Source organism: Leuciscus leuciscus, assembly GCF_965113295.1.
Source record: "Leuciscus leuciscus genome assembly, chromosome: 15".
NCBI lineage: Eukaryota > Metazoa > Chordata > Actinopteri > Cypriniformes > Leuciscidae > Leuciscus > Leuciscus leuciscus.
This window is the reverse complement of record NC_138739.1, coordinates 31,123,070-31,150,493: the sequence shown is the minus strand read 5'-3', so window position 1 is coordinate 31,150,493 and position 27,424 is coordinate 31,123,070. Positions and strand designations below refer to the sequence as shown.

The 27,424-nt window shown below is 38.6% G+C and overlaps 1 protein-coding gene across 1 annotated transcript; it reads right to left on the bottom strand.

Moving 5' to 3' along the window:
* Positions 1-96: 96 nt before the first annotated feature.
* Positions 97-26,988, bottom strand: aspm (assembly factor for spindle microtubules). The gene is made up of 30 exons (XM_082139798.1): positions 26,414-26,988; positions 25,627-25,770; positions 23,390-24,842; positions 23,173-23,241; positions 22,990-23,091; positions 22,751-22,897; positions 22,413-22,649; positions 21,600-21,667; positions 21,334-21,475; positions 21,071-21,201; positions 20,353-20,528; positions 20,028-20,173; positions 19,838-19,923; positions 19,480-19,692; positions 19,092-19,296; positions 18,823-18,971; positions 15,200-15,328; positions 14,910-15,104; positions 10,729-14,424; positions 10,472-10,621; positions 5,575-5,741; positions 5,326-5,485; positions 4,486-4,695; positions 3,585-3,734; positions 2,713-2,904; positions 2,220-2,412; positions 1,984-2,138; positions 1,662-1,838; positions 588-760; positions 97-500 (listed from the first exon to the last, which is right to left on the bottom strand). The coding sequence occupies exons 1-30, from the start codon at positions 26,702-26,704 to the stop codon at positions 398-400; spliced, it is 9,609 nt and encodes a 3,202-aa protein (XP_081995924.1). The 5' UTR covers positions 26,705-26,988; the 3' UTR covers positions 97-397.
* Positions 26,989-27,424: the final 436 nt, after the last annotated feature.

Here is a 27,424-nt window from a genome sequence, read left to right as displayed (position 1 = left end):
ACTACAGTTTCAAAAGTATAGTAGCCTAATACTTTACTCTCACATTCTAATCTTATAGACCGTTATTTCAGTCAAATATGGCACCAGGACATATGAAAAGCTGTGGTTATTTTTAATGTTCAAATACAGCACATTAAAAGATATCAATTTTTGAACTGAACTTTTTATTTACAGCATCTCGAAGCAAACATGTGCCATCTTACAGCACAGCCCCTAAAATGTGCAAAGAAAAGTCACCATCCACAATATTTAGAGATAAAAAAAAAGCAATAAAAATATATACACAATAAAAAACAAACACAATATTTACAAAGCCAACAGGGTGCACTATTTTGAGCAACAATGAAACACTTTGGCGGCACACAAGTTTATAACTTTTTTTCTTGCTGCAATATTTTCAAGGCACAAGGGCCAGAGCGTTGGCAAGCATCTGAATAGCGCAAAGAGGATCCACGATGTCCTTCATTTTGTCACGCCGTAGAACCCAGTCTGGAGCAAACCTGAGGGAAATCAAAAGATTGGTGGGATCAGTATCTTACAACACAAATTAAGCCAAAAATCTTTACAGATAGCAGATAACTGCATACCTGCTCACTGGTTTTAACTTCCGTGGGGTGGCTTGGAGGAGGAAACTTCCATTGAGAGACGAGTTCATTTTCTGTTTGACTTTGTTTCTCTCAGCATCCATTTTGCACTTTCGAAGTGTGAGTCGGCAGATGCTACGAATGCGATCCGAAACTTTGGGAAGCTTTCGGACCTCCTGTTTGAAAAGAGCATTCAAACAATGAAATGCAATGATATTGAGCAAGCTTTCATGACAATTTTCTTGAAATTTACTAAAAGGAATGGTCTAAGTTCAATACAAGTTAAGCAGCACTTTTTCAGCTTTGTTTTTTTAAACTGAGCTTAAATTTTTTGGGAATTATTATTTGTTTTACTTCTTGTTAAATGACTATTCTGAGTGGTCAGCAGGGTTTTGGAGCTTTTGAAATCCCCTCTTGTTATTCACCTTATTGCATGTGGAATTATGCTTTAATCTTCTGACTGCTGTTTTTATCTCAGAATAAAATCTGCTGGAATCAACCCTCCTGTTGCACGGCCCAGGACTTGCATAACCGCAAGATTGCTGCTGGAGTGGAAGCTACACTTGCTTACAAATAGCTGAACCTAAAAAGTAACCATTGTTTAGCGAATGAAACCTATGAACTTTGCTTAAATATAGGAATTTTGTGACCTATGCACTATATACACATCTCCACTCCTTCGATTCTGGCTTTTTAATTGTTCTCTCTTGCTCTAAAAGATTCAGCATGTCTAATCTAAAAGGGAAGAGAATTCCAAAGTTTTAGTGTTTTTAAATCTTCTCTTAAAACAAATAGTTTTACAAATAGTTTTATGACCTCTTGAAACAAACTTTGTTGTATTATTTTAATTTAATACTGTGAAGCTGCTTTGATACAATCTGTATTGTGAAAAGCGCTATACAAATAAACTTGACTTTATGGCTAGCTTATATGTGATTTGTATGTTTTATTTTGTCTTTTCCTATTTCAATGTATTTTATTTGAACTTTGTAAAGCGCTTTGAGAAGCAACTTTTAAAGCCCCTATTTATATATATATAAAGTTTATTATAATAATTATTATTAAGAAAACACCCACCATTGCTCTTCTTTCATCCTGGACCAAGAGAACCAAGAGAAAACAAGTTTTGGTGAAGATGCAGCCACCTTTTTCTGCAACCTTGTCTCCAGCTTTCTCCCGGTAGATCTGCAGAAGATCCAGGAGGTTTTCTACAGAGTTGTCCACATCATAAACTGCATCAATGGTTCTGTTGTACTGAAAAATATGAGCAAAAAAATAAATAAAAATATCAGAATTGGCTGAGCAAATATTGCAATATGCAGTTAATAAATCAGCATATTAGGTAATTGATACAAATTTGTTATTATTAATTAACAGCCCTAATTATGAGGCAACATACTTTTGATAGGTTGAGAAGAACTTGAATGGATAATGTGATGATCTCCATTGAAGGAACACTTCGGTTGCAGCTCCTTATCAAAGTGAAGATGGTGTGAGTCGCTCCACTTTCAACAAGACGTTCACAGCACTCTGGTGAAAGTCTGGTGGCAGTTTCTTTAACCATAAAGAGATAACGTTAGTTAACATTTTATGAAACAACCTATCCATCTCCAATCTTTAAAAACCGGGTCTTACCTAAATGTTTTAAGGCTGCAATAATGTAAGCATAATTCTGAAGTCCAAGCAGGTAGCTCAACGCTGTTGTAGTCTTGTTACACAGCTTGTCCTCTTCCTTCACTCTTCGATTTACTTCCCTGAGACGTCGCCTTATGGAAACGACTTTGCTTGTGTCGTGATGTTTTCTTGAACAATGACCCCTCCAGAGTGCCTTAAAACAGTTAATCACATTGCAAGAGTTCAAAACACTTTCATTGTATGAAAAAGACCAACATCACCCTGTGTGGTCTAAAGAAGAAAGTAAGTTAAACTAGTTTGGAAAACCCAGTAAATGATGAGTAAAATACAAAGTGTTCCATTTTAAGTGACATTATCCATTTAAAATACTTGTTTTTTAGTCATCCAATCTAGTAATACTAATCTAGCATTAAGTATTCAATGTGTTATAAAATGGACATGCATTATGCATCAAGTCTTTTCTTTGTACACCATTTAATTTAAGACACCATACCTGTGCCTTCATTATTCCACGTTGTAGCTTTTCCTTGCGACGTCTAAGGAGGAGCTTCCTGACTGCACACTGGATAGTACCGGCAGCCTGGTTGCGGCGATGTAACCAAGTTCTCACAGCCCTCTGGGTCTTGATGATGTCTTCTCGGTCTTTAAGATATCTCTTTCTCTGCAGCTTTGCCTTAAAACATTGCTAGAAAGTTGGGGAGAGGAAGAGAAAATGCAGTTAAATTAAGAGGCTAAATGTTAAATAAGCTAGTGGCTAACCTTCTATTGCATGATGTTACCTCTGCCTAACAAATCCGATTTACTTTTTTTAAAGCAATTTACCCAAGTTTATGATGCATATAAAACAGCAATAAAATGGTTAATCATGCATGCGTGATTCTTGGTCATGCTAAATCTTATTAGTGACTTTAAAACCAGTGGACATGTGGAGGATGCATATATTTTTCTGAGAAACGTTCTCCAGTATTATATAAGTTGTGTTGAAGGGGTAAATGTAATTTTACTGCATTTAGTATTGAAAAATGTGTTTTATTGAAGGAATTACATGCGTTTGTTCCAGTCAATAGGGGCTTTTGTACTCGAGAAACCTTTACATAGTTCCAAGAAATAATGGTGGAAGTACCCGCTTTTTGGCGTGTTCGCACCACAGGAACTAGAACGATTTTAGTTCTGGAAACGCCTTTAGGGGAACTAAATTGGCTTCTACTTCAGAGTAGGGTCTAACCCAGCACCTACCAGTGACATAAGTGTACGCTGATTGGCCAAAAGCACGCAAAACACTGGCACCCACCATTAAAAAAAAAAAAAAGCCCCCAATGTAATCAAGAAATTATTTCTTTTTAACATGTAGAGGAATAAATGTACCTGGATGTATAGGACCGAAGAGATTTTCTTCTTGGCTGACGTAAGAGCCCAGTGTGCTCGCACAGCTCTCTGAATCCTTACTGCGCAGAGGTGATGGTAAACGGCAGCTGTGAAACGATGCCGTCTTGCAGCACAAGCCATTTCTTTTACCTATAAAGGGAACAAGTTAATACTCAAACTTTTTAGCCTAGAAATCTAGACGCACCCTAGCGGCAGCAAAATGTATTTCGCAGCCAGGTGGGTCTAGCAACTCTCAATAGACCTTCTAGCTGCAAAAACCTAAATTGGGTCAGGCCAATCACGTCGTGTATAGAGTAGGCGGGGGCGGCCTTAACATATGACGACAGAGTTGCGACGGCTGCCACTTGAAAACAGAATGACGGCAGTTGCTGATGGAGAACAACGGTCTTTCGAATCGGCTATGGCCGCGACTCTGGAGGACTTGGAGTTAAGTTTTTCTTTGAGAAAAGAGCAAAGAACGGCACTTAAGTCATTCTTAAAAAAAGGAAGATGTGTTCGTCGTTTTGCCGGCCAGATATGGCAAAAGTTGAATCTATCAACTAAGCTCCGCTGTTGGGAAAACGCTCTGGTTGGTTGAAGCGCTGTCCTATTGCGTGCAGAGGGAATTTGAAAGACAGCCGTTTATCCCGCCCCTCGGAGTGAGCGTGTCTATGGTGAGTTTCCAGACCTAACATCTTGATGTAGGTCTGGCTTGCCAGGCTACAAACTTTTAGTAACTTTAAGCAAATTCAGTCCACCTCAATTGATTCAAGAAACTTTGAATCAGGGATGGGCATTAAGTAATCTACTCCATCTAGCTGGTTGCAGAACGAGTACTTCAATAGTCAATTACTTGTGCACAACCTTAGTAATAACATTACTCGTACATATGTCAACTTACCCGTTGTCTGGCAAGCCAACCACGCCACATAGTTTGAAGATAAACAGCGGCATTGTGTCGTCGTCTTAGATTTTCTTCCTCAACTCTGGCAAGCTGCAAGACTCGGAAACGCCGCTGTAGAATTAAGACAGCAGCTCTCTGTTGGTGATACCGTCGTCTTTGGGTAAAGCCTCTGAAAGCTGATTGTATCTTCACAGCAGCTGTAATTTGCTGTGATAAAGAATAGATTGAAGGCTTAGTGATGATTTAAAAGAGTTGGTAGACAACATTTTTATGTTGAGATACTATTGTGAACAATAGGATAGTTTCTACTTTCTATAGCTTCATTGGTTCTTTGGAAGTCAAAGTAAAACTTAAACAGGGCAATTGACCCAATTTAAAATAAAAAAATAAAAAAATATAAAATCAGTCAAGGCCGAACAGACCAAAAGAAAAGCTTGGCAACACAAGCAAAATTACACAGTATAATGTCAACAACCCCTGATTAAATAAATGGACTTTGAAAACAGTTTCCCAGAAACTTTATATTTACAAAAGGTAAACTTTAGTTGGTGTGTATTTACTGAGTGATTTCATCATTGCACAAGTCTATTTTGCTTACCGGAATTTACACAAACTGGTTGCAAAACAGCGTAATATTTAAAGCACAACTTCTCAGAAATCAAAACTTTACTTTTGTGTAATGCTACATCTACACAACTAGGTGTCAGTATAAATCAAACGTGACTGCTTGTTTGTGACCAAGCACAGATAAATTGCACCCTTAAGGACAGAAACATTTATTATATAGGAGTGGGTAATATGTTTATTCCCAGATTTTCCCACAAAGAGAAAAGTTACCTTTTGAAGGGAATCTCTCACTCTCTGACCTCTCCATAACGCCTGGATGTATATCACAGATTTTCTAAACCTCAGGAAGTCAACACGCTGTTCTCTGGCAATCAGAGTTTCCCTCCATCTTTTTTGAATGACTTGGACACTGTGCTGTACAGCTAGAAATCTTGGAAGGGAGGACAAATAGTCATGTTGTGACTCCTTGTGACAATTTAAAAGCAGAAGCGAAGAATAAAATATCCTTTAATTTTATACCTTGCACGTTGACGTCTTGCTTGTATACATTGTCGAATTGTTGCAATTGCAGCTTGTATCAAGATGTACTTTCGTCTAGCCAGGCATCCTCGGAACCAGGACTGAATTTTCAGGGCAGCCTGTGTTTGCAAGGCACGTCGCCTTGTTTGATAAGCCCGGAATGTTTTCTGATGTTAACCAGAGACAAACCAAACATGAAAATCAAATATACAAACTTAAATCCATTATCAGATAGAAACATGAGCAAAAAAACAAAAAAGTGTGCAAGAAACAAAAACAGAAACTTGAGAGCAGAAGCAGGGTTTTTGCAAGACCAGGATAACAGGAATTCAGGAAAAAAATTTAGAAAGAGATAAAAAAATAAATACATTTGTTTTATATTTATATAAAATCAACGTGCCTAATAATTCTGCACGCACTTATTTATTTATATATATAAATATATATATATAAATATAAGTGCGTGCAGAATTATTAGGCACGTTGATTTTCTGATCTAATTTTTTTTCCAGGCACATTTGACCAATTCCAAACCACATTAATCGTAATAACTACAATTAATTTTGTATTTAATCATTTATAAGTGATATATAATTGTTCATGAAGGCTGGAAATGAAAAACACCTTATTTTCAGGTGTGCAGAATTATTAGGCAAGTTTTCTTTTACAGATAAAATAAGCCAAAAAAGATTTAACTCAGACTGAAAAGTCAAAAATTATGAAATGCCCATGAGAAGAATGCAATACTAAAAATTGCAGTTAAGGCATGACCATTGGACAGTGAAATACTCAATAGGTCAGCAGGGTCAGACAAAAACAGGTGGAGAAGAAAAGACACCTGTTAACTGCAAAAGAATGAAGAAATAAAGGGAAACTCCACTTTAAAATGACAATTCTGTCATCATATACTCACCCTCATGTTGTTTCAAACCTGTATGAATTTCTTTCTTCTGCTGAACATAGAGGAAGATATTTAGAAGAATATCAGTAACCGGACAGTTTCTGGTCTCATTGACTTCCATAGTAGGAAAAAAATATACTATGGAAGTCAATGAGACCAGAAACTGTCCGGTTACTGACATTCTTCTAAATATCTTCCTTTCTGTTCAGCAGAAGAAAGAAATTCATACAGGTTTGAAACAACATGAGGGTGAGTATATGATGACAGAATTTTCATTTTAAAGTGGAGTATCCCTTTAAGGTGAAGAATTAAGTGTGAAGCCATCAGGAACCCTCTAGTCTCCAGCGCCACCATTTTCCAGAACTGCAACCTACCTGGAGTCTCCAGAAGAGCAAGGTGTCAGGATCTCAGAGACTTGGGTTAGGTAAAGAATCCTAAAATGACCCCCACTTAATAAGAATCACAAATTGAAATGTAGTAAAATACATGAAGACTTTTTTTTTTTATAGGCTTTATATACAGACAGACTGAGAGTGACTCTTGAAGGACCAGCACCACATCCTCTTCTACCACTATTTGAAGAATTCATCTTCCAGAATACGTTTTGGGAGTTCATTTTTAGTCCATCTCCTACCCTGAAGTCCATTTTGCAGAGATGGACTAAAAATTAACTCGTCAGATTCTGGAAGATGAATTCTTCAAATATTCCCCTTTTCCACCAAGGCAGAGCTGGTGCTGGTTCGGAGCCAGAGCCTAGTTTCAAATCGATTCTTTGTTTTTCCACCGCCAAAGCAGCAACTCCGAACCAGTAAAACTGGTTCTTAAGTAGCACAAAATCATTGCAGGGTCTAGAACGGAGACAAGAAAGAACCGCTTGCGTCAGAGGCTGGGGGCGGGGTTACCGTGGCCAACAAGACTGAAGAGAAACTTGTGACCGCCATTTTCAAATAGCAGCTAATCGAGCTAACAGCAGCTAAACACGATGGACGCGATTAAACAAAAACAGCAGTGGTCAGACGACGAAACAAGCTGCTTTCTTGCACTTTGGTCCTCTTCAGAAGTCCAGAGTAAGTTAGACGGGGCTTAGACTAGGGGTGGGCGATATGGCAAAAATATCATATCACGATTTTTTTCAGGAAAATCACGATTAACGATTTTATCACGATTCTTTTTATGTTGGTTTATGTTACTATTTTGTGACTTAGCATTACAGCCAATCTAATGTCCATATTTTAAAAACAAAGCCTTAGGTAAAAAAATTTAAAAATGGCAGACAGGGGCGAAGATAAATATATTTGTCATTATTTTCTTTGTTATTAAATATTAAGATCAAAGATACACATTACACATACACAACTTAATATACAAATTAAATAGGCTAAACAGTGCTTTACGTTTTCAGCTACAGTAGGTATATTTAACAGTAGCATTGAAGAAAGTAATTAAATGAACAAATATGAAAATAAAACAAAACAAACTTCACTGTATAAATTATACATTGATACTTGTTAAAGCTACTATTAAAGTTATCAGTCAAGAGCAGTGAGTGATTTTCTCTTTGCATTTTGTTGTTTTATTCAAATCATCATAAATTCAAATTATCATAATTTACTCTCTCAAGTTGTTTTAAACTCGAATAAGTTTCTTTCTTCTGTTGAAAATAAAAGTTATTTGGAAGAATGTGGGTAACCAAACAGTTGATATACCCCAGTGACTACCATAGTATATTTTTCTCCTATGGAAGTCAATGGGGACCAGCTATACTGTTTTGATAGCCACATTCTTCAAAATATTAATATTAGAAAAATATTAGAAACTATTAGAAGGAAATTAAAACAGGTTTGGAACAACATTAGAGTGCGTAAATGATGAGATAATTTTTTTTTTTGGGTGAACTATCCCTTTAAGGACAAGCGGCAGCGTTTTTACTATTGCTACTGTCTCTTTAAGAGCTGCACGCGACGCGTCTAATATACACGCATTTGACAAGCAGATTTTCTCCAATTTTCTCAAGTTTGCTTTCACTTTAGACATAACCGACTTTGTTTATGTAAACCTTGTGTGTATTTAACAGTATAAGCACAATAAGACTCGAAAGATAACTTGGTCCAGTATCAAGGCGCTGGTAGACAGGCTTTTAGTGCATGTGAGCTTCACATGTACGCGCTGAGAAACACACACGTTAGAACAGCGCATCAGCACGCGAATTAAATGTTTAACCGACAAGGCATTAAAGCACATGCAAATTGTGAACTGCAGTGTCCCGTTCCGCTGCGTTAACATTTTATGTGAATATACGTCGCGTTGTTCAGTATGTTGGGACAGAGGCGCCAGAACAGATATAATGCACGGTTCTACGATATTTCTTCAAAAGCAGATCGTGGAGACATTTTAATCGTCCACGATCAAAAATCGTCATATCGCACACCCCTAGCTTAGACGAAACCGGTTTTGCAGAAAATACAAAGAGAAATGGCGAGCCGCGCTAACACGTTGGATCTGCCGTGTTTGGATGCCGATGTAGGTCCGCAAAGCCATGAACATCAATAGCAAAGCAACATCCGCCATTGTTGATGATGTGTTTGGCGCCGCCGCGCTAACGTTGCTGGGAAAGATGAGACGTAGCTGTGACGTAAGACCTGGCTCTGCGCTGGCTCTTTTAGCCTGTGGAAAAGCAAACCAGTTCTTTGGAGGCTCGTCAGTCGAACCAACTCCGAACCGGCACTAGCTCTAGCTCCGAACCAGCACATGGTTCTTGTTGGTGGAAAAGGGGTAATAGTGGTAGAAGAGGATGTGGTGCTGGTCCTTCAAGAGTCACTCTCAATCTGTCTGTCTATAAAAAAAACCGTCTTCATGTATTTTACTACACTTCAGCTTGTGATTCTTATTAAGTGGGGGTTCATTTTAGGATTCTTTACCTAACCTAATTCTCTGAGATCCTGACACCTTGCTCTTCTGGAGACTCCAGGTAGGTTGCAGTTATGGAAAATGGTGGCGCTGGAGACTTATGGCGCTTTTCCATTACCAGTACCAGTTCAACTCGACTCGACTCGCTTTTCGCTCCGTTTTCCATTGCAGATAGTACCTCCACAATAGTACCTGGTCGTCATAGCGACGCCGCAGGAAACTGCCGTGACTTAATCTTTTACGCGAGACGCACGAGACACACCCGCTACCCACACACACAGGACAATGGAGGAAATCGAGCGTATGCTGTTTTTGGATGTTTTTGTTTTTGCTGTTTTTTATTCAGGATACTCCATCTGGCGCGTGCAATGATGACGCAGTGAATAGTGACGATTCTCTCTGACCAATCAGTAGTCTGCCTTGTTTTCACGTCACATTTTAGTATCGCCTCAGCTCGCTCAGAACCTCGCCGGAGGTGGTACGAAAAAAAGTACCTGGAAGCAGGTACAGGTACAACTTTTACACAGTGGAAAACCAAACAGAGCCGAGTCGAGTCGAGTCGAGCCGGTACTGTGTAGTGGAAAAGCGCCATTAAGGGTTCCTGATGGTTTCACACTTAATTCTTTACCTTTATTCTTCATTCTTTTGCAGTTAACAGGTGTCTTTTCTTCTCTACCTGTTTTTGTCTGACCCTGCTGACTTATTGAGTATTTCACTGTCCAATGGTCATGCCTTAACTGCAATTTATAGTATTAAATACTTCTCATGGGCATTTAATATTTTTTTTATTTAATAAGAGTTAAATCTCTTTTTTAGCTTATTTCATCTGTAAAAGAAAACTTGCCTTATAATTCTGCACACCTGAAAATAAGGCGTTTTTTCATTTCCAGCCTTCATGAACAATAATATCACTTATAAATGAAATGATTAGGCTAAATACTAAATTAATTGTAGTTATTATGATTAATGTGGTTTGGAATTGGTAAAATGTGCCTGGAAAAAAAAACATGATCAGAAAATCAACGTGCCTAATAATTCTGCACGCACTGTATATAATCAAATGTGACTTTAGGGTTGTTGCATGCTTACTTGTATCACAACAGCAGACTTGCGCAGCTGAAGAAACTGTTCACGCTCTCTCTGGCAAAGATGGAAACTTCTGTAATGCTTCTGTATAACCAAAACAGATTCCTTGAGTTGCTGAAACCTGCGTCTCTCAATCATCCCTCGATAATGAGCCTGTTTGAGGGCAAGAAATAAAAAGCCTTCTGATCATTCTGTTGAATTTTCAAAGTTAATCAAGTTGAAATAAAGGACAAGACAGAATACAACTGCATAGTGATTACCTGAATTGTGATGGCACTTGCCCTCAATCTCTGAAATCTTCTGTACTCAATGTGTCCACGTACTCTGGCCTGAAGGATCTTTATATTTTGGAGAGTCTTCAGGTAACTGCACCTCTGTTCCTTTGTTGCCCTATGAGCTCTGTAACGCTTTTGGAGTATAACTGCTGCAGCCTGCAATCTACGGTATCTTCTCTGGGCCACAAACATTCTGTAATGAGCTTGCAATTTCAGGACACTTGAGCGGAGTGTCACGTAGTGCTTGCGGTGCATGTGCATGCGCACCAAAGACTGAATCTTGATCGCAGCTTGTCGTCTTTTTGTAAGCCTCCTTGCCAGCATTCCTCGCAAGGCAGATTGCAAGGTGACCGTAGCTTGCCTAAGAGCAACAAAGCCATTCCGATCCTTCTGGACCAGTTTACGTGATCTGTACCACTTCTGGATGAGCACTGCGCTTTCTTGCATCCTAGCATGCTGAACTCTGGCACAATGGCCTCTGTATGCAGACTGAATAACAATTGCTGCAGCCTTTGCTTTCATGAAATGCTGTCTTTGGACAGACATCCTGAGGTAGGACTGGATGGTTCTTGCAGCCTTGGTCCGTCTGGCCAATTCTCTTCCCTTCATCCCTCTGAAAGACTTCTGCAGGCATACAGCAGCATTCCTCACCTGCTGGTATCTAATCAAATGCTCGTCTCGAAGTTTCAAAGCTCTGTACCTCTGCTGGAGAACCCTGGCTGCCCATCGCTGTCTCTTAAAAGCTGACCTTTGCTGATACATGCGGAAACCAGCCTGTATGATGATGGATGCTTCTTGTTTTTCTGCTAAATGTCTCCTGAAAGAGTGTCCTCGGAAAGCTGCTTGAATGACTACAGCTGACTTTCTCAAACATAGATAGTTCTCCCGATCTGCTCTAGCCTGGATGTATGACCTGTAATAGCTCTGGATAATGATAGCTGATAGCCTCATGGCCTGGTACTTAACCATTTCTTTGTGCCTTCTAAAATAAGACTGAATCAAGACAGCTGCTTGATGCTGTAGTAGTAGTTTCCTCCGAACTCTAAGACCTCTATAACATGCTTGCAGAACAAGTGCACCTTGACGCATTTCAAGAAAGCTCTTTCTCTGCTGTCTCGCTGCATTTACAGCACGATACCTTTGCTGAATGGCAATGGCAGCGCATTTCATGGCTAAATACCTCTTACGAGCACTATAAGCTCTGAAGGTTGCCTGAACATTGGTGGCAGCCTGATGCATTTGCTTCAAAGTCTGTCTGGACTTCATGCCACGATAAGCTGCTTGCAGAATCAAAGCAGCATTCTTCTGTTTCTGTAATGCTGCCACCTCTTGCCTCATCATTTTGTTAGCTCTGAAATGTTGCTGAACAGTACAGACTGCCCAATGAAGTCGCTGGAAGCGCAACTTGAAGATGTGCTTTCTCACATGGGACTGAATGATTGTTGCAGCTTCTTGCTCTCTCCGGACCTGTCGCCGGACCTGCATTCCCCTGAAAGTTGCCTGGATTGCAACCACAGCCTGGCGTTTAGCAAAATAATCTCTCCGAACACGTCTCGCTATCAAAATGGATCGATAGCGTCGTTGACAGAATTCTACAGCTGCTCGGATGGACAAAAAGTGTTTCCTTTGTTTGTAGGTAAGGTACTTCCTTTGAATGACTGTGGCAGCAAAATGCATTCTAGCAATATCACGGCGTGCACGATTTCCTCTGTAAATAGCCTGAATTGCTGTTGCGCTACGCCGCAGCTTTAAAAAGTTCTCTCTTGCCTCTTTTCTCAGTAAATGGCACCTGAATTGCCTTTGTATGACTGATGAAGCCAGTTTCATTGCTTGGAATGGCACTCTAGTTCTGTACATTTTGTACATTGCCTGAATCACAGTGGCTGCTTCATGCTTTCTATCGATTTCTTTCCTTAGTCTCATCCCTCGGTACACAGACTGCAAAGTGATGGCAGCTGCTCGCAAAGAGCAATACCTTTTACGTTGTTCCCTTGCACTTACAATTGCTCTGTACTGTTGCTGAATACAGATGGTGGCATTTCTGAGAGCAAGGTAATCACGACGTTGCTTGTACGCTCTATACGTCTTCTGGATAACTTTCGCAGATTTGTGCCTTTCTGCAATCTCCTTTCTTACCATCATTCCACGGAAAGCTGACTGGATACAAATGGCAGCTGTTTTTATGGCTCCATATTGCTTCATAACAGCATTTTTAGTCATCATTGCCCTGAATCGCCGCTGTAAAACTGATGCAGCCCACTGTTGTCTCTGGTACTTTTTGAGTTGGGAATGTCCACGGAAATGTGCCTGAATCACTGTAGCAGCTTGGTGCGATTTTCGTAAGTAGTTGCGAACTTTCATTCCTCTGCATGCTGACTGAATAACTACAGCAGCCTTTTTCATTTGCAAGTAGCTAGCTTGAATGCATTTGCTAACTTTGTAGGCTCTGTATTGCTGCTGTATGATGATAGCAGCGCACTTCGCAGCAATAAAGGCAATACGTACTTTATGCATTCGGAATTGAGCTTGAATGATAGTAGCGGCTTGATGCTCTCGTCTCAGATTTTGTCTCACTTTGGACCCCCGATATATGGCCTGTAGAGTTATAGTCACCTGCCTCAAATGGACGAAATGGCTTCTTTGCAACCGTCCAAGTACAAAAGCACGATGGCGTCGCTGAATGACAACAGCAGCACGTTTTTGAGCTAAAAACTGCTGGCGGCAACTATATGCTCTTATCACAGACTGAATCAAAGTTGCTGCTTTGTTTTTCTTCTGCAGTTCTTGCCTTACTCTCTTGCCACGATAAGCACTCTGTAGCACGATGGCTGCTCTTTTAATTTCAGTGTATTCCAAGTACACTTTCTGTCCATCTCGGAAGGCTCTGTACCATCTTTGAATGACTATGACAGCGCGTTTCATTTCCAAAAACCGTGTCTGTGCCGCATATCTACGATAGTTTGACTGAATGATTGTGGCAAATCTGTGGAGTTGACTGATCTTCTTCCGCTCAGCTCGTCCTCGCCACATTGCTTGAACTGTCACTGAAGCAGATTTAAGAGCCATATACTCTTGTCGTAACTTTTCTCCAAATGCTTTAGCTCTGTATCTCTGTTGCAGAACAACGGCTGATCTTTTCAAACACAAAAAGTGCCTTTGAGCCATAAACCGCCTGAAAGCAGTTTGAATCAGAAGTGCAGCTTGGTGGCGGTGAGCCACAGATCTACGGACCTTCCATCCACGGAAAGCTGCTTGTAGAGCCAGAACTGCTGATTTAATCTCGAAAAAACTCTTCTGATCTGCTTTCCTTTGCACGCAGGCTCGGAACCACCTCTGAATCAAGACTGCATTTCGCTCCATTTTAGATATCTGTTGTCTGACAAGGTAGGCCCTGAATGCACTCTGAATGACAATTGAAGCATCGTGCCTTTTCTTTAAAGCCTGAAACTTGCATCTTTGAAGGTGACCTCGGAACCATGCTTGAACACAGACTGCTTTCCTTTTCATATCCAGGTACTGGGTTTTACAACGCTGCATTCTGTACCATGCTTGAATGCGCAAGGCTGCAGTGTTTTTTTCCAGAACTTTTTTTGTATGCCATTTATGGAAAGCTGCTTGGATAACACAGGCAGCACTGTTTTTCTTCTGGAGACTTTGAACCCTCCAAGCTTTGTATGTTTTCTGTGAAGAAAATGCAAATTAAGATTAGAAGTATTAATTATATACTAATAATTAGAGGTGGGGGATATGGCAAAAATATCACGATTCTTTTCAGGAATGTCATGATTCATGATTTTATAACGATTGTTTTTCATGTTGGTTTTACTATTTTGCAAGTTACCAAGCTTATGTTCCTATTTTAAAAACAAAGCCTTACAAGCTAACAAAATATAAAATAAAAAAAAGAATGGCAGAAATTTAGGCCAAAGTGGTGAAGATAAAAATCTGTCATTATTTTCTTTGTTATTAAAAAATAAGAACAAAGATATACATTACATATACACAACATAATATACAAATGAAATAAACAGTGCTTTATTTTTTCAGCCACAGTGGGCGTTTTTAACAGCATTCAAGAAAGAAATTAAATGAACAAACAAAAATAACATACTACATATACTTTTATAAGATAAGCAAAAGTACTTACGGCTTAATCCCGAACATACCTGAATTACAGTTGCAGCTGCATTTTGAAGAGCAAAATGTCTCTCTTTTTTCAGCACTCTCAATTTTTCCCGTGCACTGTATCCTCTCCAGAATGTTTGGATCTTGATGGCTGCCTTATTCTGTCGTATCATTCTTCTCCTCAAGATGAACTTCCGCACAATGGCTTGGATTTTAGTGGCAGCCAGGTTTTTTTGCTGTGCATGAAGATCATAATCAATTTAAAGCAAAAGAAATCTAAGCATATCAAAGTTCTAAGCAGCTTGACATGGTAGATCATTTATACTCTTACCTGAATAAGCTCAATGTCCTTCTGTAACTTGTATCTCCGCCATGCACCCTGGATGACTCGGGCTGCTCTTGTTTCATTGCGGAGATCCAAAAGACGGGCACAAAGGAAGGAGAGGTAACATGTGACAACCTGTGGGGAGAATAAGCAAATCACAGTTGCTTTAAATATACATATGGAAGGTATTTCTACTCAACCTCAAAGTTTAATCGACTAGTACAGGGTTTCTGCAGGGTTTGGTCAGTCAAATTTAAGACTTTTTAAGACCTTTTTATGACCATTATGATTGAAATTTATGACCTACACGAATTACGAAAAATCATTAAAATTCCTTTCAAAAGTTTTTTTTTTTAATTGACTTTCATTGAAAGTAACAAGATGTATTATTTAAATGCCTAAAGACAGCTCCAACGCCTTCTTACCCAGTGTGCAATATGCTTGATACTGATTATTTGCAACAGGCTTGAGCCAACTACTAAACACACCATCTTTGAGCCATGGCTCGTTAAATGTACACTTTCCCATTGTGATAGACCGGGAGATTTCAGTTAGGGCTGTGCAATATGGCCAAAAACAATTATCACGATAATTGTTTTATATTAGTCAATATCGATAATTATCACGATAAATGTCAAATCTTTATTTCTTTCAAGTTTAAAGGCAGACTGTTACTTCTAAGTGAAAGTTGTAGAAACCAGAGCTTTAATTGTGGTTTTAAACTAACTTTACTCTTTATTGTCAGAAAATATAATGACAAACACTTGCTAAAACAGGTGAACATTTCACAAATCTGAGGTAGGACATTCAAACATTTGTCATTTGTCCTTAACAAAATAAATATCTTTATTGGGAAAATAATTACTTAGTTTCGGCATGTGCTAATAGGGGCCAAGTCTTGAAACAGGTTTGTGTTGCCTAACTTTGATGGCACATATCTTCAGGAAATGTATGAAAAACAGTAGCCTAAATACATTATTAAATACTGTAAATATTCCATTAGTCCTTTAATACATTATCAGCACTAATAATATAATAAAATTCAATATGTATATCCCACATGGTGCAGTTAATATTACTAGGCTAACGTTACAGTAAATCCATGATAAATGATGGGAGATTGTAGACGGAAAAGCCTTCAGACTGTATCGTTGTGCAGAGTTTCTCCTGTTGGTCAGCGCTGTTTAATCTGCCTTTAAACTGGTTTAAATCACTGAGACAGTGTGTTCTTCGCTGAATTCAAGCACTTCTCACTGGATCTTGTGACCGAGACCGATCAGAGTAAACGCATCAGTTCTATTGAGCTCGCGCTGCGCTGCCGTTTGGACTTGGAGCCGAGCGGGTAAATGGTTCGTGTGGCGCGCGTTTCAAATGAGCGTTCCGCTTTTGGCGCATTTAACCTGTGCATTTAACATTATGCCGCCAGCGCATTTTCAGGGGGAAAAAGCAATGGTAGAACCAACGAATGAACGAGCATATCAATTAAAGACGTGGCTAAATGAAATTTATGACCTTGTATGGAAAATCCGGACGTTTTTATGACTTTTTATGGCCTAAAATTCAGATTATTACATTTAAGACGTTTTATGACTTTTTATGACTCCGCGGAAACCCTGTAGTAAGTTTTGCTGATAACCTAACAAGCTAATTGTTAAAAGATTGGCAATGCCATCTCGATTCAAACACCCATGCGATTTTATTCCTAAATGACAACATTTTGGATATGTCTATTAAACTTTTGACAAGTACAATCACAGCGTAAACATTAAAGCTGCCGTCGGCAAGTCTGGCAGATTGGGTCGATTAGCCAAAATGTTGAATGTTTACAACTCTCATGCCCCTCCCCACTACCAGCAAGCACCCTCCCATCGAGGTCGTGCTCGTCAGTGCGTCACTGTGCGTGTGTACCTGATTTTCTGTGAACGCGTCCGTCTCTTCAGCATCTATCAACACCATGGACTCGGAGGTAGGCTGCCCTGGCTAATCTATCCATAGATAGCAATAACCGAGGAATTGGAAGCTTGTTAGTAGATTTTCTCTCCGCCATCACGCTTCATGCAATCTCCAGGCGAACTTCAGGCGTGGCGTGTGCATGTGATATTAACGTGCGCGAGTGAGGGGGATCTGTGGCGTGTGCACGACCTGTGATTGACAGTCAGATCTCACACAGCCCTGCGCTGATTGGACCTGATGAAGCGGGAGCGCTGGATTTTTGCAAAACAAATAACACGCTCCAGGTGGAGTTAGAAGCTCGGGTTTTTTTCTAAAACCATCTTATTTATGTTGTTCTGTCGGATTATAGTGTCGATTACACTGAATATGATCAAAAAAATGTTGCCGACGGCAGCTTTAAAATCTGCGTTGGCACAGCAGCTGAGCCAGAGAGAGCAGTTTTCATGTATAGGTATGAAACAGCTTCACAAAAAGTATTTTCAACCACACAGTATCATTATTTCTGTGTTAAAAAAAAGAGAGCTACTGGGATAAAAGTTTATAGTTCGGATATGAACAATGATGTCCATGGTAGTGTTCAAAATAAGAGTAAATCACCTTTGAAAGTAACTCGTTACACCAGTAGGTGGCGACAATTTACTTAATTTTAATTGTCTATTAACCCTTTCACACGTAAGTTTAAAATATTCTGGCTGACCCCCCAGCGTGAGTTTTTCAAGGCGACCGTTATTTAGAACGTGTCACTTTATGGTTTCCATGGTGACGCGTCATTGCTTGTCACGTGACACACCGCAGCAACAACAGAGCTGAATGAATGATGATCTGCTTTTATGTCATTTTTCCTTTTTTATTCAAAATATTCACAAATTTGTTTGATATGGTATGGAGCTGTATTCGCGATGGGCGTCGCCATCTTAGTTTGTGCCGCAGACGCGCAGTTCAGAAAATCGGATCTGTTGGATTTACAACACGTGAATTCATCCACTTCTCCCGAAATACATAAAAGTAAGTGGCAGGTGAACTGGGAGAAGAATAGAGTAAACTTTAAAGTTACCTACACAATGTGTATCTGATATGAATACAACTAATTATAATGGAAAGGATTATCATTGCCTCTTCCTTTTGACATCAGTGTGTATTTTACAAACTCTAAATGTATTGTTTTTTAAGTACTTATATGTCTGAAACCTAAAATAAACATTATGTGGTTGAAAACACTGAAAATGTGTGATGTATGACAGCTCTGAGCGCGCCTGTCTCTGGCTCAGTGCCAGCCAATGCGCGAAAGTACATTTGAATTTAGCAGTTGATCACGTCATGCACTGAACGTTCTAATCACACCGGTGTGATCGTACGCTCCAGGGACCAGCCTAGACTGATCACACCGGTGTGATCGTACGTGCGAAAGGGTTAATGATTAATTCAAGAGTCCTTCAAAAACATGGATTCTCATTGAATCATTCATTCAAACCGAATTATAATAATTATAATAATTCAGATTAAATAGACTGCAGCAATGAAACATTTTTCAGCACCTCTAGTACATTACTTTTGTAATTTTGTTTAGTTGTCTATTCTAAATCAAGGCAGAATCGTGATCTACATTTTAAACAAAAACCATGAGTCTCAATTTATCTAGAATGCAGCTCTAGTGGACTGGGATAAAATGTTTTTACCTTTTCATTCGGAATAGTATTGGACATATCCTCTGGATTTATCATAGCAGGCACCCCTCCAAGATATGACACGGCAGTGTTCACCAAATGAAAGTTACATCTCTCATTCTCAAGCAGCTCTCTGTAGTTCACTGACAGGGATTCTGAACCTAAGGCAAGAAACGAACAGTTCTAAGACATTTACAGTGATAAACTGTACAAACTACCAAACTATTGTAGGAATAGTTCACCTAAAATTAATAATTCTGTGATAAAAAAAAAAAAAGTACCAGTTTGTATTGTGGTCAAATTTTCAAAAGAGCAGTCTGAGTCACTTGAGGAATTATTGAGCTCCAATCTGCCGCGATGGCCACATTCTATGGTCTGCGTTGTTCTCTGTTGTATCGCCTCTGCAGGAAGATGAGCAGGATGGTAATGATGAATGAGGTAGCACAGGATACGACCATCTGAGAATGACACCGTGAAGTTTTCAGCCTGCAAAAATAATGGAGGAGAGATATAGTTCAAAAAAGAATCCTTTGCAGGTTATCGTACAAAAGTTTTCAGGAGAATTATTACACCTTTCTCAGCAATACTTGATTCCAAAAAAACAAAATATGGGTTTGGAACAACATAACAGTGAATACATGAGCAAACAATTTCTGTAATGTGACTTACCTTTAAATTGTAGAACTCAGAAACAGCATTGACCCAGTCAAGAAGAAGTATCACCTTCTGGCTGGGATGTTCAAATGCTTGTCTCGCCTTCATTCTTGTTACGGCAACACCTTTGTTAGCCATTATTGAAGCAAGTTTCTGTTTCGTTCTCCAGGTTTTCCTGAGGAAACTGATTTCCTCTTTGAGCTGATTCTCATCAAGTAGCACTTCCACCTATGACAAAAGTATCATAATATTTAAGGAAATACACATTAAACGCATACAACTTCAGAACATAAACATGAGTATCTGTTATCCTAATGATTTATCCCAAAAAATTGTGCTAGACAATATGATGGTACACAGCCCAGGTCAGTACCTGGAAGGCAAATATGATTTTCCACAGGAGGTTTAGGGTCTTTTCCCTGTGTCCATCCACAATGTCTCTGGAGTCAATGTTCGCTCCTTCAAGAAAATGAGGACAAATTTAGTGCTTTGTCAAGATTATGAAGCGTTTCATAAAGAAATACTAGACATTTATCATCAAGGAACAGAGATTAATCACTCACCATGCTCATCTTTAAGGTCAACGCCTTTGTCTTTCAGAACCTGCAGTGCAACATCAACATTGTGCACTTTCTGCAGGCGGCTAATAGCAGGTATCCGCAGCTTTCTAGATAAAGTCCAGTCCAGAATAAAGAGCTCCATGACGCGCCTGAAAATTAATTAAGAAACATTAAGTCAAGATATATTTATATAACATGGGAATTTGGAAGCTTTTTTTTTTATGTCAGTTCTTAACATTGGATCACAACAGCCATGACACTTTATTCTAATTCTTGAACAATAAACATGCAAAAATGTTTTTTTTTTTTTTTTTTAAATCAAACATACACCAAACGAATGCCACATCTCAGGTCAACAGCAAGATTCTTCACAGCAAAGTTGAACTCATCCAGAGGAGTCTGAACATGGGATACTGCTAGGCCCAAGTGGCTGAGGTGCCGTGACAAAATGCCTTCACCACTGAGGAAGTCTCGTGAGAACGCCAGTAGCAGATCTTTGCTTGACTGCAGGGGAATAAAAAATACAGCATGATCATATCCATGTTTAATATTGGCCAAAAACATTTAAAATGTCCACTTAATCTATAATATTTGACCACTTTTTTTACAATAGAAATGCTACAGCTACTGTAATATATTTAAGAACATGTGGAAATCAAAAGAGAGCAAGGGTTTAAACTTTTATTTTGAAATTCAAAACATCCTGATGTATTCTCCTGTTAATGTTGTTTTATAAATGATAGCACTATGCTATGGTATTTTATGACTTCTTTATTGTTTAAATATATGTGCAGCCTTAGAAAACTATCTAATAATGCAGTTCATGGATACTTGCCCATGACACTTCCGGAATTTAATTTAACCCGATATTGAATCTGGAAAGCCCAACACTAATCATCATAGAATGAATTTCACTTCAGTTCTACTTTCTGAGTATGAATCATATGCAGTAAAAGACAGAATAATATAATGCAAGCACTGTAAAAGGTTTTGCCACAAACTCAACTCATGCTGATATCATGCTAATATCGTGAGACACCACACACCTTAAATTCAGCATCCATGCAGAACAAACAAGGATCATGTTCGATCAGTCTGGACTCTTTGGCTTTATCCAGAAAGCAGACCAGCAGTATTAGTTTCTTTAGAGTGAAGCAGGAGAGTGCCTCCTGATGGCCTGATGAGTAAATTAAAAAAAGAAAAAAGAAAAAGAACCTGTTTTTATAGACACTATTTACAATAATAAAATAGAAAAACAAATAGTTCACACAAAAAACAAAACAAAAAAAAAGTAGTGAAATTAAATTACCATCTTTGTACAAATTGGGCACTTTAGCATGCCTGAACTCAGCGGCTATGTCTGGGTTCCACAGCAGACGTCCAAGAATAAACATGGCCAGTCCCATGACATCACTGTTGCTTTCAAGTGATATTAGCTCTCCATAGATTGTCTGAAACAAGGATTGGGCAAAAGATGTGGCATACATGAAATCATAATATAGCTAATGACTTAATTTTGATATTTTCAGCAAGCAAACAAATAAAAATTATGCTTTCACAAACAAAAATAAATACCTCAAGTCCGATTCTTAGCCAAAGTGGATTGTATGATATCAGCCAGTTAAGAACTTTCTGACGCTCACCTGAGAAATGAAAATAAAAGGTGAAAAATAAGATTAACAAGGAAGAAACTTAAGCCCAATAAAACATTAAAAATACTTTTAACATAAGAGTGACACCAGCTGTAAAGAACATCAAGCACCCCAAAGAAAAAAAAAAGAAAAAAAACATAATATATTATACCATTCAAAAGGGTCAGTAAGATTTTAATTACCAGTAATAATTTTACTCAGCAAGGACAGACTGATCAAAAGTGACAAAGTGATAAAACAAAAGATTTCTATTTAAAACAAATGCTGTTCTTTTAAACTTTCTATTCAAAGAATCCTGAAAGACTTGTAGTTGGACAATAGTGTGGCCTAGTGGAAAAATAGGTTATGAACCACTGTGATAAGTTATCATCTCGGCTCACTCGGGGTACAGGTGCACTTAACTGCAGTGATGAACAGAGCCATCTTTCATCATTCGGCTGTTTGGATTTCATGCGATTTCTCATTGTGGTGCAGATATTATGATAACTCAGTTTCTCTAATTAATTTAGGCATGAGGCAGACGATGACATTGTGATCAAATACTATCAATTTGTTAACATATTCCACAGCGCCACCCAGTGCATTTAATTATAACTGGGAGTTTAAGTGCTTGGGATTTATTCACAGCATTTATGGCCAGCTAAGCAATGTAGTAAAATTCATATGGTATTTTTATTTTTCGAATAATAATTACAGATCGAATATTCAACTATTCGTGCACGCCCCTATCTCATACCTATGTCCTTCCAGAGATGCCTGTCCTTTCGCACAAGGAGCCTCTTGGCTTCTACTTCCAGCTCCAGTCTCTGGATGGCCTTCACCATGGTGTCTGACGTAAATAGCTTGCAAGCTGCTCGCCGAAGGCGGTTTAGCCGTTGACGGGCTGTGTAAGTTCTAAAAGACAACTCTTCTTTTGTTGGTGCTTTGGGTATGTTGAATTTTTCATTCCCCATTGTCAACGACAAGGCATTCACTAAGAAGAAACAATAAGAGAAAGCCGTTACAAGACTAATTTAACTTAAAATGACAACGCAAAACTCAGAGGATACAAAGAACTAAAACAAAAGCACCCACCTTTGGTAACTTCAGTTGCAACTTTGAAGTCATCAGGAGTGAGAACATAATTCATCCACCAGGTAAAGCCTCGCTCCTGCTTTTCAATCCATCGCTCATCATAAAACATGTTCTTTGCAGCAAATGGCATAGGGTGTCTTGGTATGGCTGTCAAGATTGTAAAACTTCAGTAACTATGCCACTTAAAAACACACACACATACACACAAAAAAAAAGATATAAATGCAGTAAGAACATACCTGTCTGTGTCGGCTTCATGAAGGTCAGTTTGGCCTGCGCCACAGCCATTATCCTCGCAGGCTTTCGAGTCGAACTGCTCAGTGACTTCACAGACTGTCCATCTACATCAGTGAAACGGTATCATTGGTCATACTAAACATGTAGGACGGGTTAATCAAAGAATTTCAAGAATGTTTTATTACCTTTTTGAGCTGTTTTTGATAAGGATTTCTTTGTTTGAGGTTTTGTGAACTTTCTGGAGCTTGGTGGAGCTTTACGGAAAAAGAGGTTTTATTTAAAACATTCTCAACTCATAGAACGTCCAAACATCTCAAATAATGTACCAGTATGTGTCTTACATACTAGATTCATCACCTACATGTCCTATGAAATGCATGAAGACGAGTAAACTTGACTTACCTATAGCTTTTCGTTGCTGTCCAGATGTGGACCTTGAAGTGAATGTTCTTTCTTGGCTTGGTTTCTTAAGCGCTGTCGCATGTGCCGGAGCATGACGCTTTTTCGCTTGGACGTTTGACATATCTTCTGAGTGACCTTGCAAAAACTCATCACTCTTTCTCTTTTTACTCTGCACAGATGTCCAGGATTGTACAGGAAACTGTTCCTGAGAAAGACCTGGTTGCACTTTTTCAGAGACGTTTCCGGCTGCCAAATCCGGACCACTTGACGGACTGCTAATGCTACTAACAGAGGGCAAAACTTTAGGTCGCATGGAGGACAAAAGCTGTTCAGGAGGGGATCCATATGAGGTCAGCTTCACTTTTGCAGCCGGCATTGAAGTTACAGGAAATTTGGACTCTAGTGCCACATCTGGACTTGAATCTAAGCTAATGACAGGTAGTGTGGAGATGCTGTCAGGAGAACTTGTGTTAGATTCTGCATTACTAGGTTCTGAGAGCTCCATGGTCTTCTCCAAGAGCCTACGCCTGGAGGTTTTCTTCTTACGCAAGCCAGGACTCTTGACAGAGGCTTCTGCTTTGCTTTTGGTCACTGTGGTAGAATTCACAGGAAACTTATTGGGACCATCAAGAACAAGGGTGTCATCAACTTTATTCATCTTGGTCACTGTGGCGGTGCTAAAAGGAAATGCCTTGAGCCTAAATACATCGTGATTTGATTCAACGCCCATGACTTGGTTGGGATTCACACAGAAAGTCAACCTTGGGTGAGCCACTTCAACTGGTGGCGAAATGACAGCAGTCGCTCTGAATGATGTTACTGGATTCGTTTTTTCAGACTCAAGAGAATCAGAAAAATCAAAGCTTGAGCAAGCATTAGGTGGGCTCACCGCACACGATAGATCTGATCCTATTACATCCAGAGCATCTTTTACAGACAGAGAAGGTTTCTCCAGCTCTCGGCTTTCATCTCGCACATTTTGTCCAATCACGGGAAGTGGACTCTGAAAGCATGGGTTTCCAAACCTCTCTGGAGTGCTAGCAGGAGAGAGCGTTTTATTCAAAAGCCTTTTCATTTCTTTGCTCTCTGGTTTACGTAAACAAGGCACATTCTTTTTACCAGGTGTTTCAAACAATCTCTCTGCTGGTACTAAGACAACCACTGGCGAGTTTCTTTGCAAATGCACATCATCAAAATTTTCTGTTACAAAAGACGGTTTTGACATCTCAGGAGTGGAAGATGGCGCATTCGCCCTAGTTCCACTGGAACCATTGGCAGACCGTTCATGATTCAATGGTGACAATGGGTTGGACGTTCTCTCTTTTCTGTATTGCGACTGGCGAGACACATGAAATGTCTTATTTGCAGCCTTTATTGGCATTGCAGCCACTTTCTTCCCTTTTGAGGGTGCCGGGACCCCCTTCTTGGATTTAATTGAATCCCATAGGGTTCTCTGAAAAAAAAGAAGAAAAAAAAAGAATTGCATGTACTCAAATTATACCAAAAACATTTATTTGATAAAAAAAAAAAAAGGAAAAAAGAAAACAGTTATATTGTGAAAAATATTACTACAATTTCAAATAATGGTTTTCTATTTATTAAAATATAATTTATTTCTGTGATGCAAAGCTGAATTTTCATCAGCCATTACTCCAGTCTTCAGTGTTACATGATCCTTCAGAAATCATTCTAATATGCTGATTTATCATCAATGTTGGAAACAGTTGTGCTGCTTAATATTTTTTTATAACCTGTGATACTTTTTTCAGGATTCTTTGAAGAATAAAAAGTTAAAAAAAGAAGAGCATCTTTTTTTATATATAGAAATCTTTTGTAACAATATACACTACCGTTTAAAATAATCAATGAATCCTGAAAAAAAGTATCACAGGTTCAAAAGAAATATTAAGCAGCAAACTGTTTCCAACATTGATAATAATAACTGAGTACCAATCCAGCATATTAGAATGATTTCTGAAGGATCATGTGACACTGAAGACTAGAGTAATGGCTAATGAAAACTCAGCTTTGCATCACAGAATTAAATTATATTTTAAAGTAAATAAAAATAAACATTATTTTAAATTGTAATATTTCACATTATTACTGTTTTCTTTCTGCATTTTTTTTTATCAAATAAGTGCAGCCTTGATGAGCATAAGATACTTCTATCAAAAACATTAAAAATAGTCATGTTTCCAAACTTGACCGGTCTTGTATAAACACACATAAATTACCTTTTTCTTTTTTGTCGCCTCTGCTTTCCCAAGCAATATCGCTTGATGTTTGACAATACCATTTGCAACAAAGCTGAGGAGTTCTCGAACTCCACCTTCTTCAACTGGTGTCCAAGTGACAGTTAAAATAATGCTGTCCTCAGGCTGAAAAAGAGAGAATGCACTTTTAACTTACTCTCATGCCGTTCCAAACATGGATGGCATTCTTTGGTGGAGCTCAAATGGAAATATTTAGCCAAATGTTCATGCAGCCCTTTTCTATACAATATAGGACTGGAGCAGTCAAGCTCCAATTTTGTTTTACAAAAAGCAGCATAAGAAAAGGTCCATTTATATGATAACTTTGTGTGAAAAACAAAATATTTTCCAATCAGCTTCTCTGCACAGATAAGCTCAACATTTGCATATATTTAAATGCAGTGTGTCAAGATGTCAAATAAGGTATCCAATAACGCCAAATTTCGTTGTTCCTCGTGTGTTTTGTAATTAATTACAACACACCAATCTTGAATTTGCACAAATAGTGTGAATAAAGGCTTTAATTCAGTTCTGTTTTCCACAGAAATTTTGCTTCAAAAGACTATACATTACGGAGTCATATAAATTAACTTACAATACATTTATGGTAATTGGTAACGTTACTTTTTCTGTTATTTTGCTTTACCATAACTGCAATATGCACCAAATTTCATTACCACATTTAACGTTAGTTCACAGATATTCTTCCCAAAATGTTGTCTAGCTGGGGAGCTCACTAGGTTTTGACACAAAGCTTGTTTACTCTTACCTGTATTGTAAAAGACGCCTGATCAACAGAAAAGCCTTTGGATGCTGAAATTTTCTCCACTATCACTGTCGTTGTTGCATCCTCGGTAGGATTTTCAATTCGTAAAGGCAAAGATTTTGATGATCCCAACTTGATCGTCCCAAATGACACAAAAGGGGACCTAGAAAACTGAAGCAAACTCAGCACAGGGATTGAAGTGTTGTTTTCCTTGCCAGGTCTATCGCGACTACAATGATAATCAAATGTTGGACTGAAGTCCAAACACTCCGCTTTCGCGATTTTAAAAGACATGTTTAACTCAAATAAATGCACGGCGATTCTATAAATCCATGTGTCATTGATGCTCACCAACACCAAATGCCGTTTAAAACCAGTGTGCGTAGTCGCACGTTTGAATTTGAGTACAAACCAGACAGCCAATCAGATCGTTGCAGCGGATGGAATTGTCCAATCACTGGAGAGAAAAGCAAACTCGAACCAATCAAAGTTCTAGGATTCCTTTAAAAATCTGTACACACGCCCACAATGCAGGAAGATGCTTCATGCACATTGCTGTGTTCAAACACTGCCTCGCAGGACTTGACTTGCCATTTGTTGCATGATTAAAGTTGATAGTGTAAAGACGCGAGCCCTAACGTCACATGATTTTATTATAAAAAAAAAAAAAATTGCGTTTACGCCCTTGTCCACAGCAAGTATGTTTGCGAAATAAGATACTCAAAATTAAACAATTTCACGAGAATACAAACTTATTTGCAGCAGCTATTTTAGTGTTATGTGGTCTGTTTACATTTTGTTTGACATTTTCCTTAGCTTTAGCGATTTTTTTTTCCGATTTTTTAATTTATTTTTTCTAATATTATCTATTTAACATTTAAACTGGAGATGTATTCTAATTTTATATAATATGCAAATGAAGCCTGTAATGTAGTATGCATGTTATTATGTTTATTTACTTTTTAGGAGTAACCTGGAAGTGTAGAACTTCAATGTGATTTTTAATTTATTCTT